Here is a 20,482-nt window from a genome sequence, read left to right on the forward strand (position 1 = left end):
CACTCTGAGTCCTGGCATCTGGTTGTCCTTGAACTCTTCCAGGCTTCCTGTTTCCGCTTTGATGTGCGCCGCTGGAAAAAATACAGTGGTGCACGACCTTCGGTCACGCACTCAAAATCCAGGAGCGCCAGCGAGATCTTCGTCATTTTGACGTCACATTGGCGTTCGACAGGTCAGCTGCGGCGACTGTAAAAAGGCCTTTAGGGTTAGGGTTAGGCTTCATGTGTTCATGACAGTGTCATGTCACTCTTATGTAGATACTTTAAAGTAAAGTGTTACCAAAAAAACAGCAGCGGAAGAAGGTCCTCTTTCACACACATACAAACAAAAATGGCCCCCAGGAAGTTTTGTAGACGGATCATTTTAGCCAGTCAGGTAGTTTCTGAAGCACACAGAGCAGTCTCATCACATGGAGCCTGTGTAGAAGTGCGTGTGTGTGTGTGTGTGTTCTCGTTGATCATCATTATCGTCAAATCAGAGTTATCTGCCGGTCGGTCTTATCAGTGGTGCGACTGTTCAGCTCCTTCCCACCACGGCTGCCGGCGAACCCCTGCCGGGCCATTTCGCTGTGCTGTTTCCACGGGGAATCGTCCTCCTCCTCCGCCGTTATTTGGAAGAGTGCAGCGTCTCCTGCAGCGACAGGCGGGAGCGCGCCGAAGGGAGGGGCAACATCACCGTCTGGACGCCGCTTAGCCTCCACGGGAGCAGGCCCACGAAGTTGTCCTGGTGGTGCGTGTCCAGCGTGAAGCTGAGGGCGCGCGGAGGCGCCGACGGAGGAGGATTGTGGGTGGTGTGGTTCCGGGCCAGAGGGGTAGTAGAAGGTGGAGGAGGATGTCGGAGAGGATGAGGAGTGATCGCTGCGTTCCTGGAGAGAGACGGAAGAGGGAGAGGAAGTGAGCGGCAGAAGAGAAAGATGGTTGTGAATGACGGATGGATGGATAGATGGATAGATGGATAGATGGATGGACGGAGCACAGCGATGACTCAATGGATGGATGATGGATGAGAAGTGCACCGAGAGAAAATAAAAAGGTAAAAGGGGAAACAGTCCGTCTTCGTTCAGACAAAGGGTAAGTACCGTTTTTTTCAACCTGGACCCTATTTTTCTATGTGTTTTGTGTCTAAGTGACTGATGGAACAACAATCTTTGACATTGGTCCAGTATTAAGCGAGATCGCTGCAGTCGGCAGCGGTGAAACAAGCTACAATGTAAGTTAATAGAGCAATTGTCCAGCTTGTATTTAGCTTCATAAATGTACTCGTTTTGCTGCTGACAGACTCAGATTATTATTCTAAGTGTGACAACATTATGGAAAGGATTTCTAAGGAGGTCGACCTTTCTGTTAAAGAGTAAGATTCTTTTTTTAAACATAAAAACATCCGCGAAATTGCGTTTGCTAAAGCCACCAGAGTCCATGTAAATAAACACTAATTTTAGCATCGCAAAATACACTTCATTCAAAGTCGATAGAAACAAAATAAAACTATGAAAAGCCATTTTGGATTGTCTTTCCACATTTCCAACCATCACAACTCTAGTTTTGCTTGAAATAAACACATAGTTTACAGATTTACATGTGAAAATATGTTGGCTCTATACACGCTAAAAGTATTGTTTTTTTAAATGGAGTCTGGTGGGTTTAGCGCTAGCGACTTCAGAGCTGTTTCTGGTTAAACAGAATGGTCTTAAAAGAGGTTTTAAAGGTCTATCTCTGAAGGGATCCTTTCCATAATGTTGTCAGACACTTAGAATAATAATCTGAGCCTGTCAGCGGTAAAATAAAACACTTCAAGTGGACGCTAATTGACGCTGAACATTTGCCCCGTAGGGTTACATTGCAGCCCGGTCTGTGGCTGCCGGTTACAGCGTTCACGCTTAATACTGGACCAGTTTCAAAGGTTGTTGTTCCTATCAGTCACTTACACACAAAAACATTAGATAATAGGGTCCAGGTTATTGTATTACCTTTAAAATATGGAACTTTAAATGTCATCTTGTTCACCAGTAAACTTATTTTACTTAACTTTTGATATTTTAGGAAATATCGTTTCTTCACTTTCAGGTGTAGTTTAAGAAGAGAAGCGGCCAGTGCATCTGCCTTTGGCTTCCCATAAAATGCTCAGTCGTCGGACGAAGATGAACTTTTCCTATACCTAACCCATTAGCATCCAACCCTTATTTAACAGCAATCATTGAGCTTTTGTCAGTGAAAACCTATATTTGCTGGTGATCAAGGAAACATTTACCTAATACAGTTTGACATGTAATTAGATTTTTTACATTCACTCTTGATATGAACAGAAAAAACAACATGCATACCAGGTTTTAGAGGTTAAAATTAAGTTCAGCAGACCTTTTGTATTAGTAGAGAAAGTAGATATAGCAGCCAGAGCCATATCACAGCAACAACATGACACAGAAGTATATGTCCAATGGGAATCGACCATTATTTCCATATCTTACATGCCAGCTTAATTGCTGAGAGTCACACAATATGCGTCCAAAGGAAACGCTGTTTATCGCGACTGTAACACAAGGGTTCATGCAGTTACAAGCGACACGTACGAACGAGTGATGCTGCAGTTGCCAGGGAGCAGGGCAGGAATCGAACAGCAGTTGCTAAGGAAGCGGAGAGGCAGTGGGGCTTGGTGATTGGACGATGAGCAGCGGTGGGAGGGGCAGGAAGTAGGCAGCAGTGCTCATTTGGGGAAGGTTAGTACGTCACTGTCACACCTCACTCTCTGAAAAGCAGACACACACACACACACACACACACACACACACACACACACACACACACACACACACACACACACACACACACACACACACACACACACACACACACACACACACACACAGAGGAAATACAGAAAGACACAGAGGGTTAGCGGGAAAAAAGGAAAGCTTGTGATGCATTTGGTTTGGCGAAGTTCTGCTGGGAGTCAGGAACGCTGTAAATGTTATTAATACGTGAATAACATGAAAGAAAACAGCTGACACAGGGAGTAAAGAGAGGAGACAGAAATAAAAAGGTCCTGAGATGACTGTTCATGTTATGAGAATGAAATGGAAAGAATGGTTGACCCGACACATAGTGGATGGATGGATGGATAGATGGATGGATGGCCCTCGAAGTTTTCTGCCAACATAACGTGTGTAAAAAATATCAAAAAGAGATGAGAAGCTGGGATGTTATTGGACCGGTGTGTTAATCTAAATCAGATTAATAAGTAGACGATGATACCTGGGTGGGACGAGTTGTGATGGAGGATGAGGATGAAATGATCTCGCATCCAATTAGGCTTCATCTAACGTACACTACTACGTTTTCAACTTTCAAAAAACGATATCCGTCCACACAGTTTTTAGCCTGACGTGGTCATACTCAGATTCTAGTCAGAATATGAGTCTGAGACTGCTCCACTGGGCTGTGATTATGGGGCGTGTTTCAACCGAACCAGGAAAGAAAATGCCTCTGCACTCAATTGGATAGACCTACAACCAATCAGAGCAACGGAGTATGTGACGTTGCCGAATCCCGTAGGAACGACGGCAAAAACTTCTTTCTTCTTTCCGATCGACAAATGCCTTGATCGTGGTTCTCTGTTCCTCTTTTAAAATGAATGCACTGTTGATATCTTCTATAACAGACACCATGGTGGAATCTACACATCTCAATTCTCCAGCGGCAGCCATCTTTGTTGTAAACAAATTCAACCCAAGCGCTCTTTGGTGACGTGGTTGATTACGTTACTGTTGATCATCTGTCCATCATCGTATAAAGCCCGTCCTGACAATTTGATTGGTCCAAACAGCTCTGGTTGGAGCATAGTTTCTCCACAGCGGATCAAGTCCAGACTGAACTTCCCGACCTCAAATGTTGTGGGCGGGGCTAAGTTCGGCTGGCATCCAGGCTAACTAAGATCACCTCCTTCTCTTATAACAGATAGCCTAGAAATCTAGATGATTTATTATCTTGGAGCGAGGACGAGCTGGAACTGTTACTGAAAGGTCTGTAAGCTACCTAACCGATAATACTGACTGACGTGCTCCCTCGTTTCCAAATGTCTCCGTTTGTGTCCGTCCAGACTACAACGCAACCCCGGAGTTTTTCAAACAAAAATCGGGGGTAGCAGTGTTTCCAAATGTTAAAGTTTTAGGGGCTCGGAAACGCTGCAGTAGTGTGGACTGGAGGCGGAAAACGTAACAAACGTGTTTGTTTTTAAAAAACGTAGTAGCGTAGATGTTGCCTTAGCTGCTTGTTTTATAGACGCGTTGCCTATTGTGAGGAGCAAACTGAATGATTTGCATTCAAGATGAATCTCATATCTACAAACTGTCCCTCTGCTGTTGCTAAAGACTCCAGCAGGCAGCGAGACTCTTCAAACCGTACAGCTAGCGGTAGCTTTAGCATGACAGAACACTACAGGGTTCAGTCGGGATACAAATACAAAGGCCTCAGGCTATATTTATATTGCTACGTTTTGGTTTTGAGGTGGAGTTTTGAGCCAAAAAGCGATCTCGGTGCACCACGTGTTTTTAGCTCCAGTAGAAGAACTAACCTCCGTTTAAACTAACACGCCGTAACCAAAATATCTCATCAACATTCTGGTATACTGGGCATAAACAGCAGGAGGCAGCGTGTATACTCCGCCCGTTGCTGATAGTTGCCATGGTAACATTTGTAGCTTTAGTCTCAGAGAACGAGACGTCATGACCCAATCAAGAGAAGAAATGTTGGCGTCAGTGTCGGTGTTGCCAAAGGTCTCCGTTTGCGGCCGTTTAGGGGCTCAGAAACGCCAGAGCAGGGGGAATGAGAGGGGGAAACGTCAGAGCAGGGGGAATGAGAGGGGGAAACGCCAGAGCAGGGGGAATGAGAGGGGGAAACGCCAGAGCAGGGGGAATGAGAGGGGGAAACGCCAGAGCAGGGGGAATGAGAAGGGGAAATGCCAGAGCAGGGGGAATGAGAAGGGGAAATGCCAGAGCAGGGGGAACGAGAGGGGGAAACGCCAGAGCAGGGGGAATGAGAGGGGGAAATGTCAGAGCAGGGGGAATGAGAGGGGGAAACGCCAGAGCAGGGGGAATGAGAGGGGGAAATGTCAGAGCAGGGGGAATGAGAGGGGGAAATGTCAGAGCAGGGGGAATGAGAGGGGGAGACATAGCAGAAGATATTCCTTTTTAAAACGTAGCGATGTAAATGTAGCCTCAGTTGGACACAGAACCAGAGAACTCCTGTAGTGTGCAGGGTAAATGCTCGGTAAGGGGAGGATGGTGGCTGGGGTTAATAACAGGGGTGGGGGGTTGGGGGGCATGGGGTCACATACGTGCTGCATTCACCACTGCAGAACGGCGTATACCTCTGTATACAAGGGCTGGACAGCCTCCTGGCCTGACGGACCTGAAAACAACAGTTTACAGCACAGCTCAGTGACAGTCATGTGAAGAGTAGACATGGGCCGGTGTAAGATTCTGACGGTATGATAACCTGGGAAAAATATCACGGTTTTACGGTATGTATATTACTGCTTTAAAAACTTTTCCCCATTGAACACAACGTATTTTATTTTGAAACACACTGCACACTGGCAGGGAGAGGGATTACTAAACTGCACTTTCTGTCCTTGAAGACTCATAAAAAAAACACAGCTCCTACCTTAGCAACGGTATGAGAGAACATTTGAATGGTTTTGAAACCGTGACTTTTTCAAACCACGGTATACCTTGAAACCGGTAACTGGCCCATGCCTAGTAAAGAGCTCCTTTTCCAAAATACTACACATCCATCCATCCACAGAGGCCTGACCGCCCCAAGGACAGTCCAAACAGGAAGTGTGGTTATACAGGGTGTTTTTTTACCAGATGGTGACAGCACAAAGTTTGCTTTTAAAGTGAAAATAATCCTTTAAAATTTCTTGACTCCACTCATTTACAGTCAATGAGTCCACGAGAGAGAAAAGAATGACTGCTGTTGAAGGACAACGACATTAAGAAGCCTTTTCATGATTATAAACAAGACCAAAACATATACTTAAAGGGGTGGTTCAGAATTTTGGACATAGGACCTCATTTCCAAATTAGCCAGTGTGTTATTTATCAGTGGAGACAGTTTTCAACCCTTTTCATCCAGTCCTTCCAGTTGCAGAGTTCGCTGGTGCTAGGCTAGCACAAGTCAACAGTATCTGCTAGCCTGCCACTAAAATCAGTCTTACCCACTCCACAGTACACCCGAGGCAAATATTTTATAACACCAGACTATTGATGCAAATGTCTGTGTTGATAGAATAATGTTGGGAATAAAATTACCCTTGCATCACAATGATCGCATTACATTTTGAGGGACTAGTTTCTCAGCAGCGGCGGAATTTTACTTTGCTCTGGTTAATAGTACTGCGCCGAAAAGTAAACAGAGAAGCGCAGTACAGCTAGTAGTAGCCTAGTACATTGGTATTGAAGCATTGGATTGGAAACTAAGGACTATGCAACATGGTGATTCAGTGTGCATTTAGAAATTGTAAAAATAAACCAAACAGCCAAAACCACAAAGTTTCCACACATTTCCATTGGCAGATCCAGAAAGGAACCAACTGTGGCTTCTTGCTGCTGGCTTGGACATCAAGACACACAGATAAACAACTAAAATTGTCATGGAAACTAGCCTAGCTAATATCAGTCCGCCGCTGCTGTAACCTATGCTACCATCTACAGGGAACAAAGTATAACTATTGCAATGTGATGCAAGGGTAGTTTTAATTCCAACATTATTCTATCAACACAGACATAGTCTGGTGTTATAATTTATTTGCCTCGGGTGTACTGTGGAGTGGGTAAGACTGATTTTAGTGGCAGGCTAGCAGATACTGTTGACTTGTGCTAGCCTAGCACCAGCGAACTCTGCACCTGGAAGGACTGGATGGAAAGTGTTGAAAACGGTCTCCACTGATAAATAACACACTGGCTAACTTGGAAATTAGGTCCTATGTCCAAAATTCTGAACCACCCCTTTAATATTTTAAATGTTTTAACAAGTTATTAAGGTATCTGCTCGCTAGTGATGGAATGTAACTAAGTACATTTACTCCAGTACTGTGCATAAGTCCAAATGTAGAGGTACTTGTACTTTACTTGAGTCTTTTCTTTTCATGCCACTTTCTACTTCTACTCAGCTACATTTCAGAGAGAAATATTGTACTTTTTACTCCACTACATTAATCTGACAGCTTTAGTTTCCTGTTTCTAAAATGGGAGGATGTTTCTGCATCGAGTACTTTTACTTTTAATACTTTAAGTACAATTTCCTGATGATACTTACATACTTTTACTTAAGTACTATTTTCAATGCAGGACTTTTACTTGTAGCAGAGTATTTTTTAGTACTTTTACTGAAGTAAAGGATCTGAATACTTCTTCCACTGTTGCTCACTAACCTAATCTAACTAACCACACAACAAACAGAGGGAAGAGATGGAGGGAGAGTACCATCAGAGAAGGATAGGGAGCGTGTGTGTGTGTGTGTGTGTGTGTGTGTGTGTGTGTGTGTGTGTGTGTGAGCGTGTGTGTGTGTGTTTGTGAGCGTGTGTGTGCTTGTGAGCGTGTGTGTGTGTGTGTGTGTGTGTGTGTGTGAATTAACACGGTAGCACAGTGTATAAGGTGTGTTGAGACAGTTTGTGCAAAAAAAAGAAAGAAAGCACATTTCAACCACCATCATCATCATCATCATCATCATCAGGTTGTGAAACTCCTAACAGAGGAATAACAATGATAAACCATGGACCTTGAGGTACAGACAGACACATCATTGACTTACCACAACACTTACAATCCCCTGATGACCAATTTAGAATTATTATATTTCTAAACATGGGATAATGAGATTGAAATTGAGCATCTAAGTTATCTAAAGACTGTTTTTCGGTGAATAAATGAAAATAGTTGAACTCAAATGTTCAACATTTTAAACCTGGTTAAGCTGTTTCTCTGCTGCAGTAACTGCTTCTGCCACAAGATGGAACCATTTCACCTGATTATATGGACCATGTACTGTAGAGCTCCTTCATGTGGAGTGATGGGACCTAAAGAGTTTAACCCTTGTGTTGTCTTCCCTTGTGTTGTGAGTTTAAACTTGTTTCTCTTCTAACATTTTACCAAGTATACTTAATGTCCTTTGAGTCCGAGAGGATACCTACAGTGTTAGCAGAGCGTCCGGGGCCGCGCTGAGCAACGATCGCCCCTGAGATGGCCTTAATCCAGCTGTGCATGTCCTCTGGACTGTCAGCCTGACACAGACAAAGAGAGAGAGAGAGAGAGAGAGAGAGAGAGAGAGAGAGAGAGAGAGAGAGAGAGAGAGAGAGAGAGAGAGAGAGAGAGAGAGAGAGAGATATTTTAGTGTATAATTTTGCTTTGTTTTATTGTTTTTCAAAAGGTACATCCGACCTACGATGCTAAAGAAGTCATTTGTGGGTACATAAATAGCTTTACTACTGCAGTGCTCATAATGTTATGGTGTTAAAACACACATATAACGTGCTGATAAAGAAGGAATAAACAGATATATTGAGAGATGAACATAAATGATGAAACCTTCAAAGAAAACAGCCTGAGAACGAACAACATGACAAATCATAGTAAGCAATGGCTTTGTCCAGACTGTTGGACCCAACCCTTCGCCATGTGTGTTACCCATAGGTGGAAGGTGTAGGTTACAACCCCCCCAATAATCAAAACTGGCCAGTGAAACCCCCCCCGCCCCAAAATAAAAATAAAAAAATGATTATAATTTCCTTTACATATGCAGAAAAATTCACCAGAATGCAGAAAATAAAGTGTTTGATGCTCTAAATTTCAATTTTGCTCAAAAGCGGAGATTTCACCACCACCCCCCCCCCCAAAAGTTGAACCCAAAGTTTCGCCCGTACCTGTACGTAGAAGGTTCTGGAGCTGGTGACCATTTCAAACAGGTTGTCCCTCATCATCAGCTCACTGCACAACACAGAACACAACAGGGACAAAGCAGCAGCAGCAGTTATTAATGAGCTGCTGTATATTCACCTGCTAACAAGTACGTGTGCTCACTGACCTCTGTTTACACTCCTGCACTTTGTGGATCTCCTTCAGCGGAATGACTCTCAGTGCCTCCCTCTCCTGCAAGGAACAAGAGAGGAACAATAACACACGCTGTACTGCAGCATATGCGATGAACATATGACTATGAACATATTACTATGAATTCTTTTTTGTATAGCTGTGACTGAATGTATGTATGGATATGAATGGAGGAAAGAATGCATTTTTATAACTGAATGTATGGATACTTATGAATGGTTAAATGAATGTTTATTTGTGACTGAATGCATGGATGCTTATGGAAGTAGGAATGAGTGTTTGCAAGGCATGTATGGGAGAACAGAAAGAATGTAGGAAGGATGGCTTTTTTGCACAAGTATAGAAAATGGTAATTTTCAATTTGCATAGCTCTTTGAGTAGCTCAAATGTTTCCTGTACATTTGTCTTTTAATTGTTTTAACCCTGTGCTTGTTGTGTGTCTCTTTTGTAACTCTTGCAGCAATTTCTCTGTGTCCAAAACAAATTTCTCCTTAGGGAGACTAATAAAGATACTTTGACTTTGAGAGCCTGGCTCTGCAGCATATCTGCTACACTTAAAACTAAATTATACAATCAACTCAAAGTTTGCGCTTAGATCATTGGTCAACCTGTTGCACACTCATTTCAAACAACCAACAAGAAGAGCATGCTCAGACTCACTAACAGCGTCTCTTCTGACTCCATGCATGTTTTGAATTATGAATACCAACCTTTGTTTTTTTTAGGATCTTTTTTGGGCATTCCCACCTTTAATCACCAGGACAGCATGAAAGGGGGGAGAGAGAGGGGGAAGACGTGGTTGCGCGCTCTACCAACTGAGCCACCCGGGCGCCCCCAACTATTGCCTTCTAACAGGTGATTTAGAGTCTCTTCTTTTAGACACAACAGGCTCAAAAACTCTGTTATACATCAGTCTGTCCTGTTGCTAAACCAAAATCCGTGTGCTGCCAGTTAAGATCTGGATCCGAGGATATCATGAAACATGGTTCTTTGTCATGACTGTTAATGTGTCTTCGTCTTTGTACTCTATGTGTTAATTGTTGCCTGGCTCTGTGTGTATTTTTCTTTTTCTTTTCTCTTTTGAGCGGAGCTGCTTCGGGAACGCAAAATGAATTTCGGTGTGAACTGACAATAGAGTTGTATCGTATCGTGGCAGTAAAAAAAAGCATTGCATAACCACAGGTATGGTTCATTCTGCAGACGAGTCAGCTGTGTTCACATGCAGTCCTGCAAGTTGATCCGGAAATCAGTTCACTTTCAGATTCTGGGTCAGAGTTTTGGAAGAATTCAGCAGACATGCGGAGAGATCAATAAATCATACAAGAGACTTCTGGGTTTCCATGTTGAACCACGATGAGTTTAGAATGGGAATTTCCAGTGGGTTAAAATCTCTCTCTCTCTCTCACACACACACACACACACACACACACACACACACACACACACACACACACACACACGTCTCACTATCTTTGTGGGGACCCATCATTGACATAATGCATTCCCTAGCCCCTTACCCTAACCTTAACCATCACAACTAAATGCCTAACCTTAACCCTTACCCTCACCCTAACCATAACCTAATTCTAACCCTAATCCTAAAACCAAGTCTTAACCCTCAAACAGACCTTTAACCTTGTGGGGTCCAGCATTTTGGCCCCACAAAGTTGTCCGGACCCCACAAGTATACTGGACTCCCGGTTTTTGTACCCCATGAATGTAGTTAAACAAGAACACACACACACACACACACACACACACACACACACACACACACACACACACACACACACACACACACACACACACACACAGGGTGTGTCCTTTTAAGTGCACAGACAGGCTGCGGTTAGGACTTGCTAATCTGCCCACACGTGGATGGTATGAGGAGGTATTCAGGACACATGCCGCTGCGTGTAGAGACACAGCTCACTGAGGGCAACACAAGCCTCTGCTTCTTTCTGTTCTTTCGATTATTTCTTTCAATTCACTTCACTGTTACAGTATACATTCGTGCAGTGACACTACTAAATTCTAGGAAGCGGTGACTGTGTTTGTTCGTGATTAGGTGTAATGTAAGCCAACAGGTTACATCTGCTGTGTACATATTTTCTCACCAGGTCAGATTTGTAGTAGCTGACAGCGTTTTCATCCAGCATGAAGTACCTCCTCTTCCAATTCTTCATCTGAGGAGAAGGAGCAGAGCTATCAACATCAGTGCATTTTTTTAGTTTAGCCCATCTGGTTACAGCAAAATTAGGTTTCATTACGTAAAAAAAAAAAAAAAATGACAGAAACACCCAAAGTAAGCAAGAAAAATGTTTAAAGTCATCCTGGTTGCGTGGTCCCCTAATACTGTATCTGAAGTCTCTTTTATATAGGCCTTAGTGGTCCCCTAATACTGTATCTGAAGTCTCTTTTATATAGACCTTAGTGGTCCCCTAATACTGTATCTGAAGTCTCTTTTATATAGACCTTAGTAGTCCCCTAATACTGTATCTGAAGTCTCTTTTATATAGACCTTAGTGGTCCCCTAATACTGTATCTGAAGTCTCTTTTATATAGACCTTAGTGGTCCCCTAATACTGTATCTGAAGTCTCTTTTATATAGACCTTAGTGGTCCCCTAATACTGTATCTGAAGTCTCTTTATATAGACCTTAGTGGTCCCCTAATACTGTATCTGAAGTCTCTTTATATAGACCTTAGTGGTCCCCTAATACTGTATCTGAAGTCTCTTTTATATAGACCTTAGTGGTCCCCTAATACTGTATCTGAAGTCTCTTTCCTGAAATTCAGCCTTGGTCCAGAATTACAGCCACTAGAGCCAGTCCCACAATGAGCTTTCCTTAGGATGTGCCATTTCTGTGTCTGTAGCTTTAAATGCTATTGAGGAGGAGAGGGGGGGGGGCAAGGTGGAGGGTGGGGGTGTGGCTTTGACCAACTGCCATGCTTCACTTGTTTTCAAGCCATGATGTCTCTCTCTCTCTCTCTCATGGGTGGGCCAAATTCTCTGGGCGGACAAAGCAGAGAAAGGGGAGGTAACCTTTCCCCTTATGATGTCATAAAGGGAAGATTCCAGATTGGCCCATCTGAGCTTTCATTTTCTCAAAGACAGAGCAGGATACCCAGGGCTCGGTTTACACCTATCACCATTTCTAGCCACTGGGGGACCATAGGCAGGCTGGGGGAACTCATATTAATGTTAAAAAACCTCATAAAATGAAATTTTCATGCCATGGGACCTTTAATAAATTATTAATTTCTGAAACGAATAGGGATTCAGTACGAATAGGTTCAAAAGGTCATTTATTCCTGCTGCTTAAAATGTAACTCTAAATTCATTTTGTTGTGTTTTTGGGTGTGCTTCTATGTAGCCTACTGCTGGCTGTAAACCCAATTGCCCTTTGAGGACAATAAAGATACCTTGAATGTAATTCAGCCCGAACTGGAGATAATAGGTGTCTAGTGTTTGTGCAGAGCTTTGCTGCTGTAGACGGGCAACTGCTGCAGCATTAAGGCAAGTAAATCACGAACTGCAGTACTCTGGGTAAGAGGCAATGAAGGTGTAAAAACATTTGGGGGAGCATTGGTTTTAGCCTGACGTGGTCATACTCAGATTCTAGTCAGAACAGGAGTCTGAGACTGCTCCATTGGGCTGTGATTATGGGGAGTGTTTCAACCAAACCAGGAAAGAAAATGCCTCTGCACTCAATTGGATAGACCTCCAACCAATCAGAGCAACGGAGACAGACGTCACAGAAGCTGCAAGTCAAAGGCAGGCTTCGACAGAGCAAATGCAGACGGGTGTGGCAATGTGTATACATTACGTGATCGCGGTTCTCTGTTCCTTTTTTTAAAATTAATGAACTGTCTGTGGCCGGGTTAGCCTAGTTGGTAGAGCAGGCGCACATATAGAAGGTTACTCCTCGACGCAGCGGCCGCGAGTTCGACTCCGACCTGCGGCCCTTTACTCTCCCCTTTGTGTCCTCACCAGAGCCCCCTGTTTGACACAGTATCCAGCCTTGATGATGGCCTGGTCCTGCGCTCCTCTGGACAGGTAGTAGGGCAGGTGATTCTGACCTCGCTTCAAGCCTCCACGCTCCGCCTCGTTATGCCCCTCCCCCTGCTCCTAAAAAACACACACACACACACACACACACACACACACACACACACACACACACACACACAATGTATACAGGACTTTGTCTCATACTATTCATTAAACAAAACATTTAATATATCGAACTTGTTAGCAAATAGTTGCTTATTACACACCCAGCACATATGGAGCAAGATTAGCATATGGACTTGTGTATCTTCAGATTACTTAATTTGTGTCTATTGCAGGCCTGCAACTAACGATTACTTTCATTGCCAATTAATCTGTCAATTATTTTCCCGATTAATCGATTAGTTGTTGAAATGTCGATGAAATGAAATGAAAATTGTGAAAAATGTTGAAGATGACGTCCTCAAATATCTCGTCCACAACTCAAAGATATTCAGTTTACTGTCACAGAGGAGAGAAGAAACTAGAAAATATTCACATTTAACAAGCTGCAATGAAAATACTTCTTTAGAACGACTCAAACTGATTAATCGATTATCAAAATAGTTGCACTCCTGTAAATAATCCTCCACTAACTCTTAATGTGTCCCATAACATGTCTGTCTCTTTAGGTCTGACTCTCAGTCTCCGTCTCTCAGTCCTAAAATTCAAACCGGCCGTCACTCGTCTGCGTTGATGCGTGCTGGGTCACATGTTCGTGGCTGCATACCAACACCTGCTGAGCTGCTGCTGCTAACAGCTGCTAACACAACGCACATGACAGCGCGTGTGTGTGCGTGTGTTACCTGTGTAGCGGTGATGATAGGGACTCCACCTATGATTTCAGTCTTGTAGGAGACCTGTTTCATGGCTCCAAGTACTTCCTGGGGAGTCTCTGTGTGGCCGGTGTGGCCCTCGCCTGGCTTTGGCACCTGAAGACACAAAAACAGTTCATTTGTTTTTATTCATGGAACTTTTTGAGAAGAAGAAAAAAAGTAAAATATCATCACTTATCCATTCCTACACACTTCATTTAATTTAGCTGAGGCTTTTATACAAAGCAACTTCCAGTTAATATTTACATATTTACACACCTACTAGTCTCGTATTGCCAGACCTTTCTATTCACCCGCACCTCATTCATCTGTATAACTGTGTATATATACTGTCTGTTTATATAAGGGTGTTTATTGTGTAAATATGTTTGTTTTATTACTATTTTTATTATAACTAATTCTATTTTTTTTTCTATTTCTTATACTTTATGTATATTTTTTCTCCTGTCTGTACATTTTTTTCTTTTGAGCTGCTGTAGCACATTAATCCCACATTTCCCCAATGTGGGATTAATAAAGTCTATCCTATCCTATCCTTCCTCCACAGAGCTGCGTAGGAAGGTCTGGCTAGTCCACACAGCATTCTGGGATGGGAAAAAAGAGCTCTGGTTTATTGGCATTTCTTTAAACCAATCACAATTGTCTTGGGCGGCGCTAAGCTCCGGACGGAGCCACGGTACCTCTGCCAAATAGTCTCGGGAAGAAACTTGTTTTGGTGGAACATGTTTACTTTGAAAATAATCATTAGTTGCAGCCCTAAACAATATATTTTGTGGGAACGGAGGAACAAACATGACCCCTGTGATTCTCTATTGATGAACACTGAAGTTATCGTTAAAATGTGATTTTTAGTATGAAATAATTCATAACTTTAAGGAGCACAGGTGACAACAGACAAATGCAACTGCAGCTGAATTTGAAAACTTGTCTTCTCTTTTCCCCTCACACTCTGTTACGCCTGAACTGAACTGTATCTCTGTGGCCTGATGGGTAATTTTCCATCTGCTGTAGCCTGAGGCAGAAGACAGAGCGGCCTACAAAAACAGGAGAAACAGGGTCACCTATTGATCCATCAGTGTGCGTGCGTGCGTGCGTGCGTGCGTGCGTGCGTGGGAGGCTCACAGTGATCTTGGTGGCGTTGTTGAGAACGCTGATCCATTCCACCAGATCCTGCTGGTCATTGGCCTGCAGATAAAACTTCCTCATTCCTGCATTTATAACTACAGAGAGACAAAGACAAAGAGAGAGAAACGTAAATGTGTAGGGTGTAACCTTCTTCTTACATCAGAGAAGAAAACACACAAGAGAAAGAAGAAAAATACCACGAGCTTCATGCAAATCTTGATCTAAAATTATCCGTTTGTTTCTAGTTTCTCAGAGGGAGAGGATACGTGTGTGTGTGTGTGTGTGTGTGTGTGTGTGTGTGTGTGTGTGTGTGTGTGTGTGTGTGTGTGTGTGTACAGTATATGTTAACATCCCATACAGAGGCAAATACACACACACACACACACACACACACACACGCAGAGGTCAGGTCAGAGTCATTGTACAGTTTCCTCCTATTGAGTGACAAAACGCTACTGTCGGCCCCCCAGAGGAACAACAACAAGCAGCAAAGGACAAAAGAGAGGAAATAAACCTAACAGTAGAGGGAAGAAGGAGGGAGAGAAATGGATAAGAAGGGCAGAAGCGAGGAAGGAAGGAAAACAAGGAAGGACTGGGAATGAAGGAAGTAGAAAGGGGAGAGGAGAGGAGGCATGGCTGGATGAAGGGAGGGAGTAGAAGAAGGTAGGAAATACGGGTGGGGGGAAAAAGTCAACCAGTCCTTCCAGAAAAATGCGGGCACACATCCTTGATTATGCGGCACGTTTTCTTAAAAAATGCGATGGAATATGCAGGATATTTATGCGATGAAATTGCGATGAAATTGCGGGAACTTGCAAAAACTGCGGTTTCATCATGGCTTCATCGTGGGGTTTGCAGCTTTTCGATGATGTTCACGTCGCGTAATTACGTCACTGCATAACGTTCCCATGGCAACAGGGGAAAATGGCTGCTCTTGTGGGAAGTAAACGCAACATTTTTCAACTTTCTGCTAAGATATATGTGACTTTTTTGCAACGAAAATGCGGGGATTATGAAATCATGCAAGCCTTGCATATTTTGCGCGGAAATTGGCAATTTATGCGGTGAAAGTGCGGCTTATTTGAAAAAATGCGGCCCCCGCATAAATATGCAGACTTTGGCTGATTATGCATTGAATTATGCGATCACATAATCACGTTTTTCTGGAGGGACTGGTCAATGCAACATGGAATAGCAATATTTTCCGTGGCAATACTGTATCGATACACGGACGCCAAGGAAATGTTTTATTATATAAATTGCACATGAGAATTGAACTTTTTGGTATTAGAACAATAACAAAAACTTCCATTTTGCAGCAGTACAAATTGAAGTGAGATGAACAAACAGAGAAATGTATCTTTTCAGATAAAACAGATGTTGACAACGTTTCCTTTGGGGACATCATTTGACGTTGGAAAAAAGGTCCTAAATTGCAATATGTCGCAGAATATGTTTAAAATCCCAATAATATCGTATTGTGACTGAACTCAAATAGTAAATCTTAGCACAACAGAGCAAAGTGCAATAAATACACCAGCACTTTTGCACTTAGCACTTTAATTCTTAGTCACTTTTTAAGATGTCGTATGGTCTGTAAAGTCATATGTGTCCTTCCTTTATGTCCTAAAACGCTTCATTGATCTTATGATCTTATGTTTTTATGTTGATTTAGAATGTATTTTTCTGTGAAGTCTTTGTGTTGTGAAACAACAGATTGTATAGCACTATGCCCAAGTCAAATTTCCCCTCTGGGACAAAAAAGTGTATTCTATTCTACAGTATTGGGATAACATGGTATCGTGGGGCCTCTGGTGATTCCGACCCATAGTTGGGAAGTATGTTGGTACTGATGTTGGTGATCTGGTCTGGCTCAAAGTCGGCCGTTCATTGAGTTCAAAGGTGTTGGATGGGGTTAAGGTCTGGGTAGTCTCGCATTACCAGACCTTCCTCCACAGCGCTGCGGAGGGAGGTCTGGCTAGTCCACATCGCATTCCGGGATGGGAGAAAAACGTGCTCTGGTTTATTGGCATTTCTTTAAGCCAATCACAATCGTCTTGGGCGGCGCTTAGCGCTGGACGTTGCGTCTGCAAAATAGCCTCGAGAAGGAACTTGTTTTGGTGGAACGTGTGTACGTGTGTACGTTCAAAAGTAGTTTTAGTCGTGCAACAGAAAACTCAGATTGGACAGATAGTCTAGCTAGCTGTCTGGATTTAACCTGCAGAGATCTGAGGAGCAGTTAACCATAGTCCTCACAAATCGACCGGAGGTTAGAACGCCAACACAAAGAAAGAGGAAGGGGACGGACATCCGGCCTAAATGAGGGACATCCGGCAGAATTTCCGGCAGCACCTAAACAATCCCGGAAATAAAACATTGTTGATATAGACTAAGGTCGGTGCTCTGTACAGGCCAGTTAAGTTCTTCCACACCAAGCTGGGAAAACCACTTCTTTATGGGCCTGGCTTTGTGCACGGGGGCATTGAAACAAACTAAATCATGTTGAAACAGGAAAGGGACAAAAACACACTGGAAGCGCTCCATTGTCTCACGTGTGATTGTACATTGTGAACTTAAAAGTCACATATTATGCTTTTCTGTGTTTTCTGTCATATCTACAATGTTATAATGTTGGATTTTCATGTTAAACGTGGCCAAAACTTCAAATAATGAGGTAAACGTATTTTAGACAAATCCCTGTGAGCTAAAACGTTCAGATTTCCAACTATTCTGAACGCTCCAGTTTCAACAGTTTTTTCTACCCTCGGCTAAGTGTTAGGCAACTCTAAGCCGGCCTTCTATGATTGGTCATCTGCTCCAAGTAGGCAGGACTGGAGTGTTTGGCTGCGTCTCATTCCGCAAACCTCCGTCAGTACACTGCTAATGTCCACTGACCACTTCCTGCCGTAGTGCCCGCTTTCGATGGTTAGTATTGTCCCAAAAGGAACACTTATGTTAAAACACTTACCGGAAATGACGAGCGGGATGAGCGTGACGAACGCGACAAACGCAACACATGTGAACGCGATTTTCCAGGCCGCCAAAAATACGGGCTTTCCTGTATGCAAATGAGTAGCGGTCGCTCGGCTTGCCGCCTCTCAAAATCTGACGAACATCTTTTAAACTGACCAGATTCAGCAACTGCATGGCCTATTTCTCACTTAAAATGTTTTCAGAAACACGTTTCAGTGAACTATTTTCGTAAAATACGAGATTGTATTCCGAACAAGCCGCCATTATGGTCAGCTTTGATATTCAGGAGTAGCCAGACCCATGTGACGCGTTCGTCCAGTCAGCTGCCTGTCAATGGCTTCCTTCCGCTTTGTAGTCCAGATGGCGCCTGTTTAGTGAGAGTAGGGTCCATCGTTCCACACTGAACTTTTTGACCGTTTTTAGGGGGTCATCCGGGTACTTTCAGTGCACTGACTTTTTGCGTTATCTACACTATATACTTAAAACTAAGTGTTTGAAGTGTGCAAGTAGGCGATTTGAGACACAGCCTTTGTTTTTTTTTAAGCTACTGCGGTGTTAACATTGTCGCATGTCACTACATGCTAAAGGCAGTAAAATATGTCATCTTGGCTGACAGTGTCGTTAAATTCTCCCCAATTCTGGGTCACATTAACTTACCTTAAACAATTTCTGTTTATGAAGTATTTGGTTTAAAGGCCTTTATATTTTGACTGCAGAAATTGCTGCTATATTCTATTAGTGTCCACTGCTAACTATAGTTTTTTTTTACATGGCTAACGGCAGTAAACAATGTCATTTCCAGGAAGCACGCTGGCCAATAAGAGCAGACTGGGCTTTTTCGGGAGGAGGGCTTAAAGAGGCAGGCGCTCCTACAGAGCATCTCATACAGAGGGTGAACACAGGTGCAGCAGCCATGGGCAGTACGAGAAAAATAAAGTGTTTTTTAAACATTAAAGCGTCTAAACATGTTCTAGTACAAACACAAAATGCAAGTATAATCCTGAAAATGTTATATGATAGTTGCTCTTTAAGATTTCCCTTCATTGGAGCTAAGGGGCCTCGCCAAATCCATGAAAAGAACTGACCAAAAGTACACAAAGAGGGAGGTAAAGAGGGAGGGAGCAGAGCGGGGGGGATATAAAGAGAGAGAGAAATGGAGGGAGGAAGGGAAGAAAGACGGAGAGAAGAAAATAAAGATGAACTTACCAAAGCAGAACTCAGCCTTTGGTCTGAGTTTGGTGGCATCACTGACCTGAATGAGAGAGAGTAAAGCGTTAGAGGGACACGTTCACTCAAAGGCTGATTTTCTGGAAATCTGGTTCAAATCTGGGAAAATGTGCGAAGAAGACAAAGCCAGAAACCAGAGGAGACTGCTGGATCCACAGCTGGTAGCAGGCCGAGGTAGGCCAAGCTGCTAATGTAGGTATGCTAACCAGATACCAACATAGCAATGCTAAATCTTGTTAGCATGCCAACATTGGCTTATTAGTAGAGATGGTCCGATACCATGTTTTGCTTCCTGATTCCCATACCTGAACTTGCGTATCGTCCGATACCGATCACTGATCTGGTACCATTGTGCAATATATTTTATGAATTTTTAACAGCTGTATACTACCACCTCTGTGTAGATGTGATATGATTTCTATCTTTGTTGTTTGGCCTTGGTCAGGTTAAACTTTGTGAAACATGAAAAAAATGCAAACAATGAATGCCATAGAACTTTCTTTTATTATCCAGTTTGACAGTCAGTCATAACAGAAAAAGAACATGGAGGTGCTGGTCTTACAGGGAGGTGTGTTCAGGTGCATTCTGGGCGTGCTGGTCTTACAGGGAGGTGTGTTCAGGTGCATTCTTGGCATATTGCTAACTTGAGGCAGCGGGAAGTGATCGCGCCATTGACCAACAAAAACCTGGTCTAAAGTCAATAACGCAGCATTTCATTGTTATTTTAACAGCAAATTAGTAAAATGCTCCTAGGCTCGTGCACAGCGCGCATACACTATGCTTGTTACACACACAGGGACGCACAGCAACACACAAACATGCAGAAGATTACAAAATAAAAATATTATGGTGCAAATCCGCCATCATAATGGCAATGCTCCAAGGTCCAAACGCGCCTGGCTTTTAAAGGGAATGGGAGATGATCTCTGATTGGTTGATTGCATGTTACGCCCAAAACACACCTAGGATTAGTGAAGATAATGACCTCTTCTGAAGAGTCCATCATGTTTTTTTAATCCTCTGTGTTGTCCTTGGTTACAAGTTAGTGTGTGGAGAAGGGGGGGGGCTGTGCGCGATCACGGAAGGCTTGTATCATGTGGACGCGCAGACAGTTTTGTTGTCAACACTTAGAATTCCTAATGGAGGGTGACAGAAACTACACACT

The 20,482-nt window shown here is 43.2% G+C and overlaps 1 protein-coding gene across 6 annotated transcripts in view; it reads right to left on the minus strand.

Annotated features, from left to right (window-relative positions):
* Window positions 1-439: 439 nt before the first annotated feature.
* Window positions 440-20,482, minus strand: part of plekha1b (pleckstrin homology domain containing, family A (phosphoinositide binding specific) member 1b) — a 28,401-nt gene continuing 8,358 nt past the window's right edge. The window contains exons 4-14 of one of the 6 annotated variants that reach the window (XM_035997429.1): window positions 19,297-19,342; window positions 15,115-15,212; window positions 13,963-14,088; window positions 13,097-13,234; window positions 11,221-11,289; window positions 9,078-9,142; window positions 8,917-8,980; window positions 8,188-8,277; window positions 5,362-5,402; window positions 2,919-2,955; window positions 440-865 (exon numbers count right to left, since the gene is read on the minus strand). In XM_035997429.1, coding sequence (XP_035853322.1) covers window positions 470-865; window positions 2,919-2,955; window positions 5,362-5,402; window positions 8,188-8,277; window positions 8,917-8,980; window positions 9,078-9,142; window positions 11,221-11,289; window positions 13,097-13,234; window positions 13,963-14,088; window positions 15,115-15,212; window positions 19,297-19,342 — 1,170 coding nt within the window. In that variant the 3' untranslated portion in view covers window positions 440-469. Of the gene's footprint in view, window positions 866-2,566; window positions 2,743-2,918; window positions 2,956-5,328; window positions 5,403-8,187; window positions 8,278-8,916; window positions 8,981-9,077; window positions 9,143-11,220; window positions 11,290-13,096; window positions 13,235-13,962; window positions 14,089-15,114; window positions 15,213-19,296; window positions 19,343-20,482 lie in introns of all 6 variants that reach the window. The other 5 variants (XM_035997428.1, XM_031314955.2, XM_031314954.2 and 2 more) reach the window with 5 other exon arrangements.

The sequence above is a fragment of the Sander lucioperca genome, chromosome 22 (genome assembly GCF_008315115.2).
Source record: "Sander lucioperca isolate FBNREF2018 chromosome 22, SLUC_FBN_1.2, whole genome shotgun sequence".
Lineage (NCBI taxonomy): Eukaryota > Metazoa > Chordata > Actinopteri > Perciformes > Percidae > Sander > Sander lucioperca.